General features: G+C 42.2%; 2 protein-coding genes across 2 annotated transcripts; one reads left to right on the top strand and one right to left on the bottom strand.

The window, feature by feature from the left end:
• The first annotated feature begins 1408 nt into the window (after positions 1–1408).
• Positions 1409–8516, top strand: pks1 (polyketide synthase 1). The gene is made up of 6 exons (XM_076080469.1): positions 1409–1466; positions 1554–1707; positions 1800–1960; positions 2438–2641; positions 2740–2921; positions 3024–8516. Exons 1-6 carry the CDS (start codon positions 1409–1411, stop codon positions 8514–8516), a joined length of 6252 nt encoding a protein of 2083 aa, XP_075936584.1.
• A 1285-nt stretch (positions 8517–9801) lies between these two features.
• On the bottom strand, positions 9802–17704 carry LOC142937690 (phenolphthiocerol synthesis polyketide synthase type I Pks15/1-like). Its single transcript, XM_076080739.1, has 6 exons — positions 17647–17704; positions 17027–17180; positions 16448–16608; positions 16090–16296; positions 15770–15951; positions 9802–15510 (listed from the first exon to the last, which is right to left on the bottom strand). The coding sequence occupies exons 1-6, from the start codon at positions 17702–17704 to the stop codon at positions 9970–9972; spliced, it is 6303 nt and encodes a 2100-aa protein (XP_075936854.1). The 3' UTR covers positions 9802–9969.
• Positions 17705–17926: the final 222 nt, after the last annotated feature.

Genomic DNA, 17926 nt, shown 5'->3' on the forward strand with positions numbered 1-17926 from the left:
CAGAGACAGGATTTGACACTGATGCAAGCATTCAGACTTCTAACCCAGAACTTAGTTGAAGCACCTTTGATGACAGTCTCAAATCTTCATGGTATGAGAGTTTGAACGCCTGGATTTGGGGATTCTCTGCAGCTTCTCTCAAGCTCTTCTCAGTTTAGATGGGGACCGTCGGTGGACAGCTATTTTCAGGTCTTTCCAGAGATGTTCGATTGGGTTCAAGTCCAGCTTGTTTCTCAGTCCAAGAGTCCTTTAAGTGCAAAGGAGGCCATTGTGCTCTTGGGAACCGTCAATGCTGCAGAATTGTTTTTGTCGCCTTCCCCAGAACTCTATCGCTGAGCTTTGCAGGAAGTTCCTTTGACCGCACAGCTTGTTTTTTTGCTCTGATATGTGTTGTCTGCCGTGAGTCCTTATATAGACAGGTGTGTGTCTTTCCGAATCATGTCCAATCAATTGAATTCACCACTTGTGGACACCAATCAAGGTGTAGCAACACCTCCAGATGATCAGGAGAAATTGGAGCCACCTGAGCTGAATTTCATAGCAAAGGATCTTTATACTTATTTATTTTTCTTGTTAATAAATTAGCAAATAAATCCTGTTTTTACTTTGTTATTATGGGATATTGAGTGATGGTTGATGAGAGAAATAATTAGTTTAAAACTATTTTAGCATAAGGTTATAAAACATAAAATATGAGAAAGTGAAGTGATTTACATATTTTCTGAATTCACTGTATAGTATAATATCAATTAGACTGGCTTTAACATAAAGACTAGTTAACGCTGTCAAGAGACATTAATTCATCAGCATGCATGTATCTGATTTGTTGGCCACTGATATGTTGTTCTAGGGTTTCTTTGTTTAAGCATACTTTTTAATTAAATTGAAAAGAAAAATGTCTGACTCGTTCTGAATCTCTGTTAACAGCTGATCAATGCATCCTTATCCACCGTAATGATGCTGTGTTTAAGAACTATGAAGTAAACGTTTTACTATTTCCTTTCAGAGACGATGTGACCACAGGTTCCCGTTGAAATGACCACTTAGAGGACTTTGTTATCTGCCAGTGATAAGCAGACTGTAGTATACATTGTTTTCTTTTGTGGAAATAAGAACAAAAACGTAGTCACTACTGCCTTTCAATGATCTTAAGTTACAATTAGTGCATTTAGTTCCAGGTGAAGGCATCTGAGATGCAACAAGGCAGAGCTGTGTTGTGTCCTCTTGTCCCTTCTCATGGCACAGTGTTTAAAAAGGATGGGAGGCACAGCAGCTCTACTTCTGGCTAAAGACAGCAGCCTGGACTGAACATTAAGCTTCACTATGGAGAGGCTTACATTTTTACTTTGGCTTTTAGAATAAAGCAACCAAGACCCCGGAGCAACTTCACTACTATCTTAAAGGAACAATGGAGGACGCAGACGATGACATAGCTGTTGTCGGGGTTGGATGCAACTTTCCTGGAGGTATGATGCAAGCATTTTGAATTTCTAAATGTTTGTTTCCAGTTGTCTTAAGGTGAATCATAGGTTTTGTGGTTTGTTTTATTATAGGTGAAGGGTTGGACAACTTCTGGAAGGTCTTGTTGGAGGGAAAGAACTGTGTTGTAGATATTCCAGCAGAGAGATTTGACACCACTTTCTGGTACGATGGCGATGATAGCAAACCCGGAAAGACACAGACAACCAAAGCAGCTCTTATAGAAGGGTAAGCATCGTCTTTTTTAAGATTGTGTGTTAATCCTTCTATTGAAAAATGTTTGAATTGTGATGGATCTGCTTTTTTTTTTTATATTTCAGCTTTAATGAGTTTGATCACAAGTTTTTTGGCATTACTGAAGCAGAGGCTGAATTCATGGACCCTCAGCAGAAACTCCTTTTGCAGTGCACATACAGGGCATTAGAAGACGCGGGAGTGTCTATGGAAAGCATCAGTGGAAGCAGGACTGGAGTTTACATAGGTGACCACTATCACCTATTATATTTTTAACACTAGAACCGCCAGGGGTCACTGTATACCTAAAAATGTACCCCCCGTTAGAATGCACTGATTCTCAAGGTACACGGTTCAGTTATTTATTGTTATTGTTATCTTCCTTTTTTGCAACTCAGAACAACAGTCAACCCAGGATGCAATGCTCAGTCCTGAAACCATTGTATTGTGCAAGTCTAATGCTTGATGTGCATCCATGAATGGTTCTCTTGTCCATAGTGAAGGTTAGCCTATGACTTATAATGCAACTTTTTAACAATAGGGGTGCTAAATAACACACTTTTAGTAAAAGTCACATACTTTTTATTGAAACAAAGTCCAAAAGTTTAAATCGGAAAACACAGGTGGGTACATTTTACCTGATGGCGGTTCTAGTGGTAAAACAAGCACAATTTCAAAATACACTATTTGTGATGTATACTCTGCTTTTATAATAATGTTGCAGGTCTGATGAACAGGGATTACGAGATACTTCGAAGCAACAGTCCTACAACGATAACCCACTACAATGGCACTGGGACGGCCATGAGTGTGGCAGCCAATAGACTATCCTTCACCTTCAACCTCACTGGCCCTTCTCTTGCTATTGACAGTGCCTGTTCTTCATCTTTGGTGGCTCTACATTTAGCCTGCCAGGCTATAAAGCAAGGTATTTAGTTCCCTTTTCCCCTACAAATGTCATGCCCGAGGGCAAGATAATCCTCATTTAAATGTTCCATATTTAATTGTACTTTCTTTTTCGACTAGGAGACTGTGAGATGGCTCTTTGTGGAGGTGTCAGTTGTATAATAGAGCCCAGAGTGTTTGTTGCGCTGAGCAAGGCCAAGATGATCTCACCTGAAGGGACCAGCAAACCTTTCTCCAGCAGAGCAGATGGCTATGGTAGAGGAGAGGGCTGCGGGGTCATTCTCCTGAAGCTGCTGAAAAATGTAAGCAAGCATTGTATATATTTTTTTACAGTCATTACATGCCATTAATAAACTGCAAACAATACTGGGTTGCATGCTAATAGTGTGACTTTCTATACAAAGGCGATGAAAGACTGCAACAAAATATGGGCTATCGTCAGTAAAACAGCGGTCAACCAAGATGGACACTCAGTCACTCCAATCACCAAACCCTCCATGACTCAACAACAGGAGCTGTTGCAAAGACTCTACTCAGAGTCTGACCTTGCACATGTCCAGTACATAGAGGCACATGGGACTGGAACACCAGTTGGAGATCCGATAGAGGCAGGAAGCATTTCAAACGTCATCGCTAAATCCAGACCTCCTGGTTCAGAGACATTGCGGATCGGCTCTGTGAAGGGCAACATTGGACACACAGAATCTGCTGCAGGTGTGGCCGGACTCATTAAGGTACTCTTAATGATGAAGCATGAGACCATTGTGCCCTCTGTTTTCTACTCAGAAGACAATGCCAGTGTAGATGTAAAAGCTTTGAGTATAAGTATTCCGGTTAAAGCTGAAAGATGGGAGACCAAGGGGTCAATAGGAAGGGTAGCTGGAATCAACAGCTTTGGGTTTGGAGGCACAAATGCACATGTGATTATAAGAGAGTACAGAAAGACCACTGAACCCACTCAGATCCCAAAAAGCTGTCCAAGACTCTTTGTAATATCTGCAGCCTGTGAGAAATCGTTTATCCTGTCCATCACTGACACCCACCAGAGCATTTGCCGCAATCAATCAGTTGATTTACAGGCACTGTCATACACTTCAGCATGTGGAAGGAGTCATTCTAGACACAAATATAGGAAGGCCTTCCAAATATCTTCCCTCTCAGATTTAGAACAACAGCTAACATCTGCATTGAAAACAAATGTTGACTCAATAAGGTCTGACATGCAGGTGGTCTTTGTGTTTTGTGGAAATGGGGTTGCTTACAGGGGTATGTGCAAGCAGCTCCTGAGAGATGTTCCTATTTTTAGAGACAAGGTCAGAGCAGTTGAGAATCTCTTTCAGAGTCATAAAAGCATCAGCATCAGCCAGTGGCTTGCTGGTGAATACGATAATGATGCTTTCAGTAAGCCAGATGTTGTCCAGCCTCTTCTTTTTGCGATTCAGGTAGGCATTGCCGCTCTCCTAAAACACTGGGGTGTCACACCGGATGCCGTGCTTGGGCACTCCGTTGGTGAGGTTGCTGCCGCTCACTGTTCTGGACTCTTGTCTCTCGAGGACGCCGTGAAAGTGGTGTACCACCGCAGTACTCTCCAGAGTAAGGTCACAGGGGGGAAAATGCTTGTTGTTGGTAATGTAGCTGTTGAAAAGGTATTAAAATTCCTTCCAGAGTTTTCTGGGAAAATTTGTGTTGCAGCGTTCAACAGCCCCCAGTCCTGCACTCTGTCAGGGGATGCAGATGCTATAGACATCCTTCATCAGAGGCTGAAGATGTTTACGGAAGAAAATCTCTTCCTCCATGAGTTGGATGTGCCAGCAGCATACCATAGCCATATGATGGATCCTATACTTGATGACATTGAGAAAAGTATTGAGCCCTTGGATGCCAACAACAAAGAGTGCAAACTCTTTTCAACGGTGACTGGAGACAGTTGTTCAGATGGCGACTTTAGAACAGGCAGCTACTGGGCAAGGAACATTCGAGAGCCTGTCTTATTTGAGCAAACACTGCGTGCTGCCACCAAAGACAAGCAATCAAGGGCAAACATGGTCTTTGTGGAGATTGGACCTCGTAGGGCTCTCCAAAGAAACATACTTGAAACTTTGGGGAAAAACACCATAGTTCTTTCCTCTGTCCAGCCAGAGAAAGATTACGACACAATCTGGTCTACCGTGGGAAAACTATTTGAACTGGGCATCAGTGTGGACTGGCATCAGCTCTACAGGGGTTGTGAGACATTGCCCACAGTTCTTCCAGTCTATCAGTTTGTCAACACGAAGAAAGAATTGAATTTTGAAGCTTTGAGAAAAGGTGGTGACTCATCTGCCTTTCCCCCCCATAAGCTCATATCCCAAACAAAGCAGGATAACAAAGAGTACATGTGCAACCTCTCATTAGAGACTGCCCCGTATCTTTGGGAGCATAAAAATAATGGTGTTTCCATTGTGCCAGGCGCGTTCTATGTTGAGCTAGCTTATGCCTCAGTGATGGCAAGTTTAAAGCCCAGGAAACCGGTTTCTCAGCTCCAGCTCAGTGTAAGATTTGAGAGTCTGTTTACACTTAGCTCAAACTGTCATCAGTTGAAAGTGACACTGGAGCATGCAGAGAATGGAGGTTCATTTAAAATACAGTCTTCTGTCGCAACACATACCTCCGGCACATACAGGTGTGCAGATGGCCAACCACTGTTAGAAGAACCAACTATTTGTCTTGACATGATCTCCCAAAGGTGTAAATTGGTTATGAAGAGAAAAGAGATTTATTCAATTCTTTCTCTCGCAGGATTTGAATATGGAGCTGTCTTCAAACAGCTTAATGATGTGCATTTTGGAGATGAATTCAAGGAAGCTGTGACAGCAATTCAGGTCCCTGGTGAACTTCTGCAACACCTTCATGAGTATTTCATTCACCCTGTGTTATTGGACTATTTCTTGCAAATGACTGCTGTGGTAGCTATTGGACGGCTAACAGCAAAGCAGGGATTCCCCTCAGCTATCGGTAGTGTAGCCATATCAGGACCACTACAAGAAGAAATGGTCATGTACTTACGAGCCACTCAAGAGAGTCCAGACTTCTTGGATGTATGTGGTAGCTTTTCCACCCCACAGGGTCATGTACTGGTGGAACTTAAGGGGGTGAGGATCTCATTTTTGGGCAATTGCTTGAGTGCTCTTCAGTCACGGTTCTTCCACAATGAAATAACTGCAATTCCTGACACAAGAGACTTGCAAAATTGCAAGATAAAAGCAATAGTTTTTGAAGACAAACTTGGCGTAGCTAAAGGGCTGAAGCCATACATGCACCCAGAGTCAGCACTTGTGGAGAGCAGAGAGCATTGGATGGCAGACCAAGTTCAAAATGTAGTGTTCGATACACTTAGCACCAACGCTGATATAGGAAATGTTCTCTTCATCTGGGGTGTAGAGGACCTCAGTCACTTGTCATCTGAGAAGATTCTAGACTGCTTGGTGAATTGCTGCGAGCTGTTTCGCCAGATTGTTTTAGCCTTGAAAGAGAGCAAACGCTCTTGCACTGTCCGCGTCATTACCTATAGATCGACAGAAAAGAGTGTGGACCATGTCAGTCCTGGTTTTGTGCTGTCTGGTATGACAAGGGCTTGTGCAGCAGAGATGGCGGGTCTCTCTTTTCAACTGATTGACCTTGCTTCTGTGACCAGTGAAGACATTGAAACGCTTGTTTGTGTGATAAACACCTGCAAAGAACAAGAGGTTGTGATCAGCAAAGGCCAAGCATTGACAACAAGAATAGCACGGACGCCCATGACGGACGGGGCTTTATGTGAAGGTGACATGCACTCAGTAAATGTGAACGACTTTGTTCTACAGACAACTGATCCATACAGAATGGCTCACTTGTCTGCCATCCCCTATGACACAAATGCAAATCCTATCCAAGAGAAGTCAGTTGAGATTCAGATAACCAATGTATGCGTGCATTCATCTGATTACTTTCCCGTCACCACATCGCATTTGAATTTTGGAAAGACGATGTATTGGAACAAGCACACGTCACAGAATCACAAGCTTCTCGCTTTAGATTTTAGCGGCATTGTCACAGCTGTTGGGAAAGATGTTCACAGTCTAAGAGTGGGAGATCATATTGCTTCATGTTATCCAGTTGCTGCCACTGCAAAGATTATGATTCCTGAAGCTGTGTGCTACAGCACAAAGAGACTCCCGTTTCTGAAAGAGACCCCGTGTGTGTCTTACTTCATACTCGCATGGGAGATCCTGCAGAAAATGCTGTTTACGGTAAAACAACAACACAGGAAGCTGACCATCATCTCCTCCAACTCAGCCTCTGCTCTGATAAAAGGTTTGGCCCTGACGGCAAACAGGTCCGGCTGGAATGTTTCCTCTCTGTCACATTTCAGAGGAGAATCTCTGCATTTTGATCAGAGCCATGCATTTGTTTTTCTGCCCCCATTCGATCACTCTTGGCAAGGGATGAATGACAGCAGAAGTCATGACAGACACATTATTTTTGTATATAGCAATCACATGTCATCCTCCTTCTCCGCAAACATGTTTGCACTAAAGAGTGAACACGTCCACGTTCATAAACTTGATGTGGCTAATGTTCTCCAGAGAGCCAGTCTGCAAGTGCAAAACAGGGATATCTCTAATTGGCTATTGTCATTAGGCTTTGATACAGTATCTCTACCTTTGAAAATAGAGACTTTTCAATTGTCTAGCATAAAAGAGCCTCAGAACGATGCATATGCTGAGTCTTACTTCACAACAAAGACGGTGCAGCAAGTTGTTCTAGATCATGGGGAGCCTGATTGTCAAATGTCAGATATCCCTTTGCTTACAGGGTCTGGACAACTCTTTAAACAAAGTTGTGTTTATATTGTCACTGGAGGTCTCTCAGGTTTGGGATTTGAGACAGTAAAATTCATTGCCTATAATGGGGGAGGTTGTATTGCAACACTGTCCAGAAGTACTCTGACTGATGAAATACAGTTTGAAATGGAACTCCTCCAGAGAAGATACGGGGTGACAATCATGAATGTCAAATGTGACGTTTCTGTGTCGATGCAGGTCACGGACGCGATCTCAAATATCGAACAAAGATTCTCATTGTGTCCAATCAAAGGAGTGTTTCACAGTGCTGCAGTATTGCATGATGCGTTGATCGAAAACCTTGATGAGGCCCTCTTCAGAAAGGTGCTGCAGCCTAAAGCGAGTGGGGCTCTAAATCTTCACTATGCAACACTTCACAACAAACTGGATTTCTTTGTCTGCTACTCCTCCATCTCCTCATTCATTGGCAATGCCTCACAATGTAACTACGCAGCAGCCAATTCTTTTCTCGACACATTCTGTCATTACAGGAGAAACCTTGGACTTGCTGGACAGTCCATCAACTGGGGTCCTTTGAACCTCGGCCTCTTGTTGAACAAAGATCATTTCCAAAAGTTCCTGGAGGCAAAAGGAATGATGACAATGGATGTGTGTGACGTCCAAGAGGCACTTAAAAAGTGTCTTCTGATGAACAGACCGCAACAAGTCATATGCAAGTTCAACTTCAAAAATCTTCACATTCATGTTCTGTCACAAAATGCGTCTCTCAGAGAGCGTCTGTCAGCGCTGGTGGAAATGGAGCTAAAGGATGAACTAAGTAATGAACCCAGGGTTCAGCATTTGTCTTCCGCACATGAAAGTGTGAGAACAATTGTCAGTGACATCAGCAACGTTAGCGTGGATGAGCTAGATGATGACTTGGCTCTGTGTGCACTGGGTATTGACTCGATGTTGGCCATGACACTGCAGAATAAGATTTTCCAAGCGACAGGCGTAAATGTACCTTTGGTTAAAATATTGGACCCCAACTGCACACTGGCCACTTTGGCAGCTATTGTAAAGAATAATGGATAGTTTCAATGGACCGCATCAAATAATATTCTGAGACTGCACTCACTGCTGTGGTTTTGTTCTCAGTCAGATTGGTTGAAATTATTTGGAGTAGGCTTGTTTGTACAAATCTATCACAATATTTTATAGTTAGTAAGTATGTGTTATAGTTGGTTTTTCCACTGACATCTTGGCTAGGTCACAATTGTTGAATATAACTCAGTACTAACTTCTTTGTAATGTTTATATATGTATGTTGCTGACAAGTCTTCTGTGGTAGATCTGTACAATAAATTGAATAAAACAAAAAATTTGTGTTATTTGTAACATATTTAACATTTGTGATCACTGAAGTACAGCTGACTTTCTCAAAATAGGCCTTCGTGATTCAATTTGGAGCCGTACCTTGCCAGTTTAATTAAATTGCAATTAAGTAATCTGCATGAAATATTTATGAATTAATAAACCAACCTTATCAAGTGCATGGATAAATTGGCAGCTTGTTTTATTGTGTCATGAAGAGGCAACAAATAAAAACAATAAAATGAATTAGTAGCCTATCACGTTTTTTTTCACTTCAGTGATGGTCATAAAAATGTTCTTTAATGTCAAAAATGTTTTACATTAATTGCAACACCAAATATCTATAGTGTCAAAACTCCTCAGAATAGTGGTAGTCACAATTTCTAGATTGATAGAAAGAATTGCTTAATCGTACATAATAATAATTAATGTATCTGTTTTCCTTTTATTTGCATGTTTGTCCTTGTCTGTGATAAATTAGTGGTTCAATCAGCAAAAGACTCAGTAATCATTGCCCCCAATTGAACATTTCTGCGACATGCCAAAATACTATCACATGTTTTGTTCCATCAACATCATAAAAATGATAATCAGAATCAATGAGCTAGCAGTGATAACAACTGGCCATGACTTATGAGAGATGAGTGAATGTAAAATCGGCAGATAAATGTAAGTTGACGTTGGAACAAACCCTGTGACAGATTAGAAAAATTACAGACGAGCTTTAAAGATTGATGAAAATTAAGAAAATAATAAGAATGTACATTACATTACCATTTATACTTAAATTCACACTTCTTCACATCAATTATTCACTATTAAATCGTTACTCATCGACAATAATTATGTATTTAATTGTAATGCTGACAGTTTCATATTTACAAAATGAATATATCACTAAACAGAATCAGTAAAACTGATACAAAACATCAATTAAAAAAAATGTGAGTAAAATAACGGTAGTGTTATAACAATGTAATAACATTTCAAACTATAACACCAAAATGAACAAAGACAATAACCACATCCAAAAATGTACAAAACAAGACAACAAAATAGGCAAAATATAGTATGACCATGTGGCATTAACACAAGAATGCTGTTGTATTGCATTGGCTATCATAAGCCTTCTATTGTCTAAGCCTTAAGCCTTATCTGCTTCTTTATTTCATTTTTACAATCTGGTAGAAACTACGCCTTTAACAGGAGGAGACTCTTGGTTATCACTTTCACCGTCACCTTTTTCACTCAGTATAGCTACTATCGTTGATAGCGTGGCATTAGGGTCCAACAGTTTTACCAGAGGCACATTCACACCTCTCTCCTGAAAGATACGATTCTGCAGAGTCATGGCCTGCATGGAGTCAATGCCTAAAGATGAAAGAGGTGATTCATCTTTCAGCTCACTTTCATCCATGCTGATGGTCTCACAGAGCAGAGAGACAACATAATCTTTAGGTGACACGGATTCAGATTGTGTAGTTTGAGAGTCTTTCTCTTTGGATTTTTTGAAAGCCTCATCTACCAATGCGGTGAGACGCAAGGTCAAGGCTGCATTTTGAGATAGGATGTTGTACCTGATGTTTCTGAAGTGAAACCTGCAAACAGCCTGTTGGGGTCGATTGAGCACAAGGCATTGCTCCAGACTTTTATGAATCTCAGCCACATCCAACACCATCATCCCCTTTGCCTCCAGAAACCGCTGGAAATGTTCCTTGTTCAAGAGGAGGCCGAGGTTTAGAGCTCCCCAGTTGATAGACTGTCCAGGCAGCCCGAGTTTGCGCCGGTACTGACAGAACAGGTCGAGGAATGTGTTGGCTGCTGCATAGTTTGTCTGTGATGCATTTCCCAGAAAAGCTGAGATTGAAGAGTAACACACAAAGTAATCCAATTGACAGTGCTTTGTTGCATGGTGCAAATTCAGGGCACCGTTTACTTTGGGTTTGAGAACCTTCTCGTAAAGAGATCTGTTAAGGGTCTCAATCAGGCCATCATGTAGGACAACTGCACTGTGAAACACTCCTCTGATTGGACAACCAGGGAATTTCTGGCCGATGACACCGATAACCTTGTGCACATGCTCGGACACGGATATGTCACACTCCATGGCAGTGATGTGATTTCCACACTGCGTCTCCACATTGTGTATCTCTTGCTGCACATCTACTGTGGGTTTGCTCCTGGAGAGTACGACAACGTATTCACCCCCTCTTTGAGAGATGAACTTGACGGTCTCAAAGCCCAGACCAGAAAGACCACCTGCCACTATGTACACTGCTCTCTTTCGGAAAAGCTGTTTTTTTGTCGGCAACAATGGAATGTCAGATAGCGTACAGCTGACGTCTTTTTCCAGAGCTACAACAGCCAGCTTCTTCGAGTTGAAGTATGACTGTGGTGTCTCTGAATTAAGGCTCTCAATGCTTTCAGATTTCACATTCTGAAAGGTAAAGCTTTCAAGAGCAAATTTCCTGCTCAAGTTCAAGGATTTCAGCCATTGATAAATGTGTGGCCTCTGTGCACTCAAGGATCCTTTTTGCAAAATTACCGGCATCTGAATTGTCTGCACGTGAACACTTTCTTTTACACTTTGGAACACGTCCTGAGCAAGCGAACACTGCATCTGAGATTCACAGATGAAGACAACATGTTGGACACCCGGGAAGTTAGAAATGTTTGCAATCAGAGATTCATCAAATGGAGGCAGGACGACAAACACATCCATTTGACTGACATCGACAAAAGAGCCATTGCACTGTGTGCCAACAATCACATTCCAACCGGACTTGTAAGAAGTGAGTGCCAAGACTTTCACAAGAGCAGAATCAGGCACAGATGATAGGATTCCTAGATTGTGTTTGGCTCTGGGCAACGCTCTATGCAGGATCTCCCATGCTAACACAAAGTAGGAAACACAGGGTGTTTTTTGAAGGAATGGGAACCGCTTGGTGCTGTAGCACACATCCTCTGGAACTCTTACCTTGCTGGTTGCCACCACAGGGTAACAAGAAGCAATGTGGTCTCCCACTTTCAATTTCCTGACATCTTTCCCAACTGCTGTAATAGTACCACTGAAATCAAGAGCCAGTAGCTTGTGTTTCTGAGATGAGTGTTTGTTCCAGTACAGTGTCTGTCCAAATTTGAGATGTGAAGCACTGACAGGGAAGTAATCAGAGGAATGAACACATATCTTAGTGGGCCGAATTTCAACTGATGTACCCCTGATTGGCTGGTCCTCCTCCTCAAAGACAATGGCACTCAGTTGAGTCATCTTATGTGCTTCCGCTGTCTGAAGGATGCAGGGCTCAGACATCATAGAGGTAAAACTGCCCTCTGAACTGTCAATGATCTCAGGTGGAGTACGGACAATGGCAGGTTTCTGAATCAGCCCATCTTTTACCACCAACTCCGGATACTTGCTGCAAGGATGCGATCTTAGGACCTCAGCCAGAGCTGCAATGTCCTCAGCAGAGATCGTGCTTATATCGATCAGCTGAAATGAAAGATCTGGTATCTCTGCAGCAAATGATCTCATCATGCCAGCAAGAGCAAAACCCGGACTCATGTGGTCTACTGTGATGTCAGAGGAACAGTAGGTGACTGCTCTGATGGAGTTTGGGAAGCAAATCTGCTTTAGCTCAAGGACTATTTGGCGGAATGTCTCACAGCAGCTCGCACAATTCTGCATGACAACCTCAGCTGCCAATGAGGTGAGGTCTTCTTTGCCCCACAGAAACAAGACCTCATCAAAGTTTTTCTCAATATCCGTGATATTAAGATTTTCCAAAAGAGAAGGAAACCCATGGCTCAAGATATCTTTTGCATGTGTGAAGGAAACATATCTAGACCTCGAGTCCAAAAATGGCTGCAGGCCTTTAGAGATCCCTAAACGGTCACAGAAGACCAAGGCCTTAGGAGGAGGAACAGATGTGATGCCTTCAGGGATAACTGTAAAGGCATTGTGGTAGAAATACTCCTCAACCACATGAGAGCGACTGCCAAGGTATTTGATTATCACATGCTTCAGTTCAACCAGCACTCTCCCTTCTTTATCCGCAAAGCAGCCACAAATCTCAAAGTGATCTAAGCCAACGTCAATTGCTCTCAGATAGACAATCATCTCCTCTTGCAAGGGTTCAAACACTGTCAAACTTCCTATTTTGGCAGGAAATCCTGGTCTACCAGCAAAAATGTGCTCCACTGTAACTGGGAGAAGCTGCATGAGAAAATCCAGCACAACGGGATGAATGCAGTAGTCATGTAACTGAGACTGCAGTTCTTTTGGAACTGTGACTTTTGCAAAAGCCTCCTTGAGATCTTCTCCATAGTGCACATCCCCCTTATTCTGGAAGACATCTCCATACTGAAAGCCTCCTTGAGAGAGATACCCATAGAACTCCTTACAGCTCACTACAGATTTGCATCTTTTGTAGATGGAGTTTAGTGAAATGCACTGCTCCTCAATCAGCCTCTCTTTCTTTGAAACCACTGTGCCCGATGCATACATTGCAGATGGTGAGAGTACCATGAACCTAGTTTCCGTCTCTGTTTGTTCTAGTTGCACCTTCATTTCTGGTGAATTCTGGGTTAAAACAAATGGACTGTGAAAACTGACACTGACCTGCAGTGAGCTGAGTGGTACTTTTGGTTTGGCACTGGCCATGAATGCGGCTAAACCCAACTCAGCATAGAAGGCACCAGGGATGATGGGTATGGAGTTGTGCTTGTGCTCTTTCAGGTAGAAAGAAGAGTCAGACAGCAGATCACAGCTGAAGACGTTGCTTTCACTTCCTGTCTGACACAGCACAGGATGATTACTTGCTGTGTTTTTCTGTGCTGCTCCAATGATAACATCTCTGTCTGAGCAGTCAAACTGGTATTTAGGAATAGGCAGTGGCACTGTCTCGTATCCTTTGTAGAAGGTGTTCCAATTTAAGTGGACACCCAGTTCAAACAGCTTCGACATAACAGACTTTATCGTGTCATGATCTTTCTCTGGCTGCACGGAGGCAAGAACAGCTGTATCATTACCCAGAGATTCCATGATGTTTCTCTGTAGTGCCCTTCTTGGCCCTATCTCCACAAACACTGTATTCTTCTTTCCCTTGGTTGCTGAACTCACTGCTTGCTCAAAAGCTACTGGCTCACGAATGTTTCTAGCCCAGTATTTCCCAGTGCAGAAATCTCCCTGCTGGACTTCCTTGCCTGTCACTGTTGAGAACAACTCTGTGTCCAGATCATTCACCTGTAAGGAGCCAATTGTCTCCTCAATTTCTGGCAGAATGGGGTCCATCAAGTGGCTGTGGTAAGCAGCTGTGACATCCAGTATACGAAGGAACAGATTCGGACTGTTGGCTGAGGTGCTTAGCTCCTTATAAAGGCTCTCAATTGCATCTGCATCACCTGAGAGGGTGCAGGATTGTGAGCTGTTGAACGCAGCAAGGCAAATTCTACCAGAGTAACGAGGGAGAAGAGCAGTTACCTCTGACACAGCCATGTTGCTGATCACAAGCATCTTCCCCCCAGGGACTTTGCTCTGGAGAATGCTGCGGAAATAGATGACTTTTACCGCATCATCAAGAGACAGGAGGCCAGAACAGTGAGCGGCTGCAACCTCGCCAACAGAGTGTCCAAGTATTGCATCGGGCTTGGCTCCCCAGTGTCTGAGTAGGGTGGTAATGCCAACTTGGATTGCAAAGAGCAGTGGTTGGACAACATGTGGGTTGTTGAAGTCACTACCCTCAAACTCACTCTCAAGTGTGTCCAAGATGTCCAGCGTACTACGTCTTTTGAAAAGTTTTGCAATCTCTTTGATCTTACGTCTGAATATAGGCTCGTGTTTTAGTAGTTGTTTGCACATGCCATGGTAAGTGACGCCATTTCCGCAAAAGACAAACACTAACCTCGGATCTGAGTAGGACGGGCGAATATTTTTGCCCACAGTGGCACTTAACTTCTCTTTAAGATCGACTGCAGATGAAACAACGATGGCCTTTCTGTATTTATGCTTTAGATGGCTCCTCCTACAAGCTGATGTGTACAACAGAGAATCTAGATCAACTATGCTATCTGCTTCTAGCTGTTTAATGGTGTCTTCCGTCATCAGAGTAAGAGATTTTTGTGAATTTGCCGACATGACAAAATACTTCTCTCGTTTCCCACTATTCTTTTGCTCAATGCGTGACTGTTTGTACTGTTTGACAATGGCGTGTGCATTTGTACCCCCAAAGCCAAAGTTGTTCACTCCTGCAATTCTTGCACTGGAGGATTCCCACTTCTCTGCTTCTTTAGGAACTTTAATGTTCAGGGCTTTGACATCTACACTGGTAGACTCCTCAGAGTAGAAAACTGAGGGAACGATGGTCTCATGCTTCATCATTAAGAGTACCTTAATGAGTCCGGCCACTCCAGCAGCAGATTCTGTGTGTCCAATGTTGCTCTTCACAGAGCCGATACGTAGTGTCTCTGAACCAGGAGGTCGGGCTTTAGCGATGGTGTTTGAAATGCTTCCTGCTTCTGTTGGATCTCCAACTGGAGTTCCAGTCCCATGTGCCTCTATGTACCGGACATTTGCAAGGTCAGACTCTGAGTAGATTCTGCGCAGGAGTTCCTCTTGTTGTGTCATGGAGGGTTTGGTGATTGGAGTGACTGAGTGTCCATCTTGGTTGACCGCTGTTTTGCTGATGATACCCCAGATATTGTCACGGTCTTGTATAGCCTGTAAAGCAACAACAAGACTGAAATGGCTATGGATGTATAAAAACATGGGAACTGAATAAAATGCTATTTAGTTAGTGGAGAAACACAGGGCTAACAGGAACTAGTAAGTTGCTGATTAATATAACATTATGGGTACTGTTCCGATTTCCGAACACATTTCTTAGTTACGGGAAGTCAGAATCTGAATTTTGCTCTACTATCTGATCGGGTTGCTTTTATAATAAAAAAAACACTTTTATTACTTTGCATATTCTGACCTTTTTCAGTGGCTTGAGGAGAACGACCCCGCAGCCCTCTCCTCTTCCATAACCATCTGCTCTGTTGGAGAAAGGTTTGCTGGTTCCTTCAGGTGAGATCATCTTGGCCTTGCTGAGAGCTACAAACACTCTTGGCTCTATGATACAGTTGACTCCACCACAAACAGCCATCTCACAATCACCTGATAAGATAAAAACACATTTCATAGTCTCACATTACAAATATCTGAATGCACTTTTTTTACGCATATCCTTGTAATTAAAACCACAATGCTGTGGCATGGTTTTACATTGACTTCAGTTAGACACATTGCACAGACCTTGTTTAATGGATTGACAGGCAAGATGAAGAGCCACGAGAGACGACGAGCAGGCGCAGTCTATGGACAGTGACGGCCCAGTGAAGTTGAAGATGTAGGAGACTCTGTTTGCTGCAATACTCATGGCAAGCCCTGTGCCGGTCCAGTGGTTGATCACACTTGGGTGCACGTGTGCAGCATTTGTCTCATAATCTCTGTTCATTAGACCTATAATAAAATCAACATAAATACTGGTAAGAAAAGTGCACGTATGGATATTATTAAGAGAGTTAGATAATTCAAAGAACAGTAGTTGAATCTGATGGAAATATTACACAAAACTATAAAAAAAATAAAGCCGGTCACTGGCAACATGTACCAAAAAACACTCCTGTCCTGGTGCCGCTGGCCTTCTCCATAGGAATCCCAGCATTCTCCAACGCCCTGTAGACACACTGAAGGAGCTGTTTCTGTTGAGGGTCCATTTGCTCCACTTCACTGTCACTGATGCCAAAGAACTTGTGGTCGAATTCATTGAACCTGAAAATATTCAAAAACAATTTAATCAAATTTACTTATTTAGTGATCATGCGTTAGTTTTAAAGACTATATATTGAAGAAAAGATGGACGCACACTGAGCTCTGATCTTATTGTTTAACCAACATTTCGACCACGCTTTCTTTCTCAAGACAAGGTCAATAAAGTGTCAGTTTAAAGAGAAAAATTTAAAGTAAAGCTACAAAGAAATGGACACACTTGTTTTCATTTACTCATTACAAAAAATAGTTCAGGGCCCAAGCTAAAGAATCAAACAATATAGAGACATGAGATTTGGTACAAACATTAAAATATAATTTACTCAATCCGGAAAAAGTGTATTAGACTATCTGGACACACTTATTTACAAAACACATCAGTAGGCTGTTGTAAATAGTTCATAAAGTAAAGTTTAAATACCCGTCAAGGAGAGCAGCCTTGGCTGTGCGGGATTTACCCGGTTTGTTGTCATCAGGGTCATACCAGCTGGCTAAGTCAAACCTCTCTTTGGGAATTGGCACAGAACAGTTTCTTCCATCCACCAGAACTTTCCAGAAATTGTCAAGCCCTTCTCCTATTTGGAAAAAAACAAAAAAACATATATATGTATATATACATATATATATGCCCATTGTCTTTAAGTATTTTATATTTTCATGACTTCCCTGGTTATGTAAACTCAAAGTTAAAGGTAGAAATTGTTACATGTAATGAAAAATAGACTTAAATTGAATAAAATAAAATGACACTTTTTTGTTGTTGTTTTTTGTAGTTTTACCAGGGATTCATGTGACCAGCCCCGATGGTTGTTAAAAGGTTATATGTGTCAAGTGAAAACATTTTTATCTGTTGATTTCAGAGCTGATCTAATAATGTGGAAATTATCTAGTTTGTCTTTAACTTTTCTATGACCACTACAGGTATCTTAATATACGTTGTGGAAGAGGAATTCATCTTTAAATAGCAAATATGCAGATAAAATATGAAGAAACAAAAGAAAACAAGCCAAAACTAAACTATCCCAAATTCAAATGGCTTACCCCCTGGAAAATTGCATCCGATGCCCACCACAGCAATACTGTCTTCAGCTTCCTCCATTCTGACTGAACATCACTGAGAATGAAAATCAAAAATCTTTACTGAGGTCAACGTCTCTCTTTCTAACGGGCAGCATCACATCCAGTAATAAATGTGTTCAGCATTCTTTAAAACTGTGTAATTAGTCCCGCTGTGTCGTGCACCGGTGCATCCTTACATCCATTTCGTTGCCGTTTCCCTGAGTGATGGTATCACCGCCGTCTGATTCGTATAGCCAGCTTC

The sequence above is a fragment of the Anarhichas minor genome, unplaced genomic scaffold, assembly GCF_050575085.1.
Source record: "Anarhichas minor isolate MPS153535 unplaced genomic scaffold, ASM5057508v1 ptg000074l, whole genome shotgun sequence".
Lineage (NCBI taxonomy): Eukaryota > Metazoa > Chordata > Actinopteri > Perciformes > Anarhichadidae > Anarhichas > Anarhichas minor.

What these genes read in the sequence shown, in the direction of transcription:
- LOC142937690 (XM_076080739.1), bottom strand. Translation starts at nt 17,704, where the DNA reads ATGGAGGAAGCTGAAGACAGTATTGCTGTGGTGGGCATCGGATGCAAT. An exon ending in AAGGCTGCTCTCCTTGACGG is followed by an intron (nt 16,609 to 17,026) that starts GTATTTAAACTT and finishes GAATATTTTCAG; the next exon opens with GTTCAATGAATTCGACCACA. An exon ending in CTGTCAATCCATTAAACAAG is followed by an intron (nt 15,952 to 16,089) that starts GTCTGTGCAATG and finishes TTATCTTATCAG; the next exon opens with GTGATTGTGAGATGGCTGTT.
- pks1 (XM_076080469.1), top strand. Translation starts at nt 1,409, where the DNA reads ATGGAGGACGCAGACGATGACATAGCTGTTGTCGGGGTTGGATGCAAC. An exon ending in TGGATGCAACTTTCCTGGAG is followed by an intron (nt 1,467 to 1,553) that starts GTATGATGCAAG and finishes GTTTTATTATAG; the next exon opens with GTGAAGGGTTGGACAACTTC. An exon ending in CAGGACTGGAGTTTACATAG is followed by an intron (nt 1,961 to 2,437) that starts GTGACCACTATC and finishes ATAATGTTGCAG; the next exon opens with GTCTGATGAACAGGGATTAC.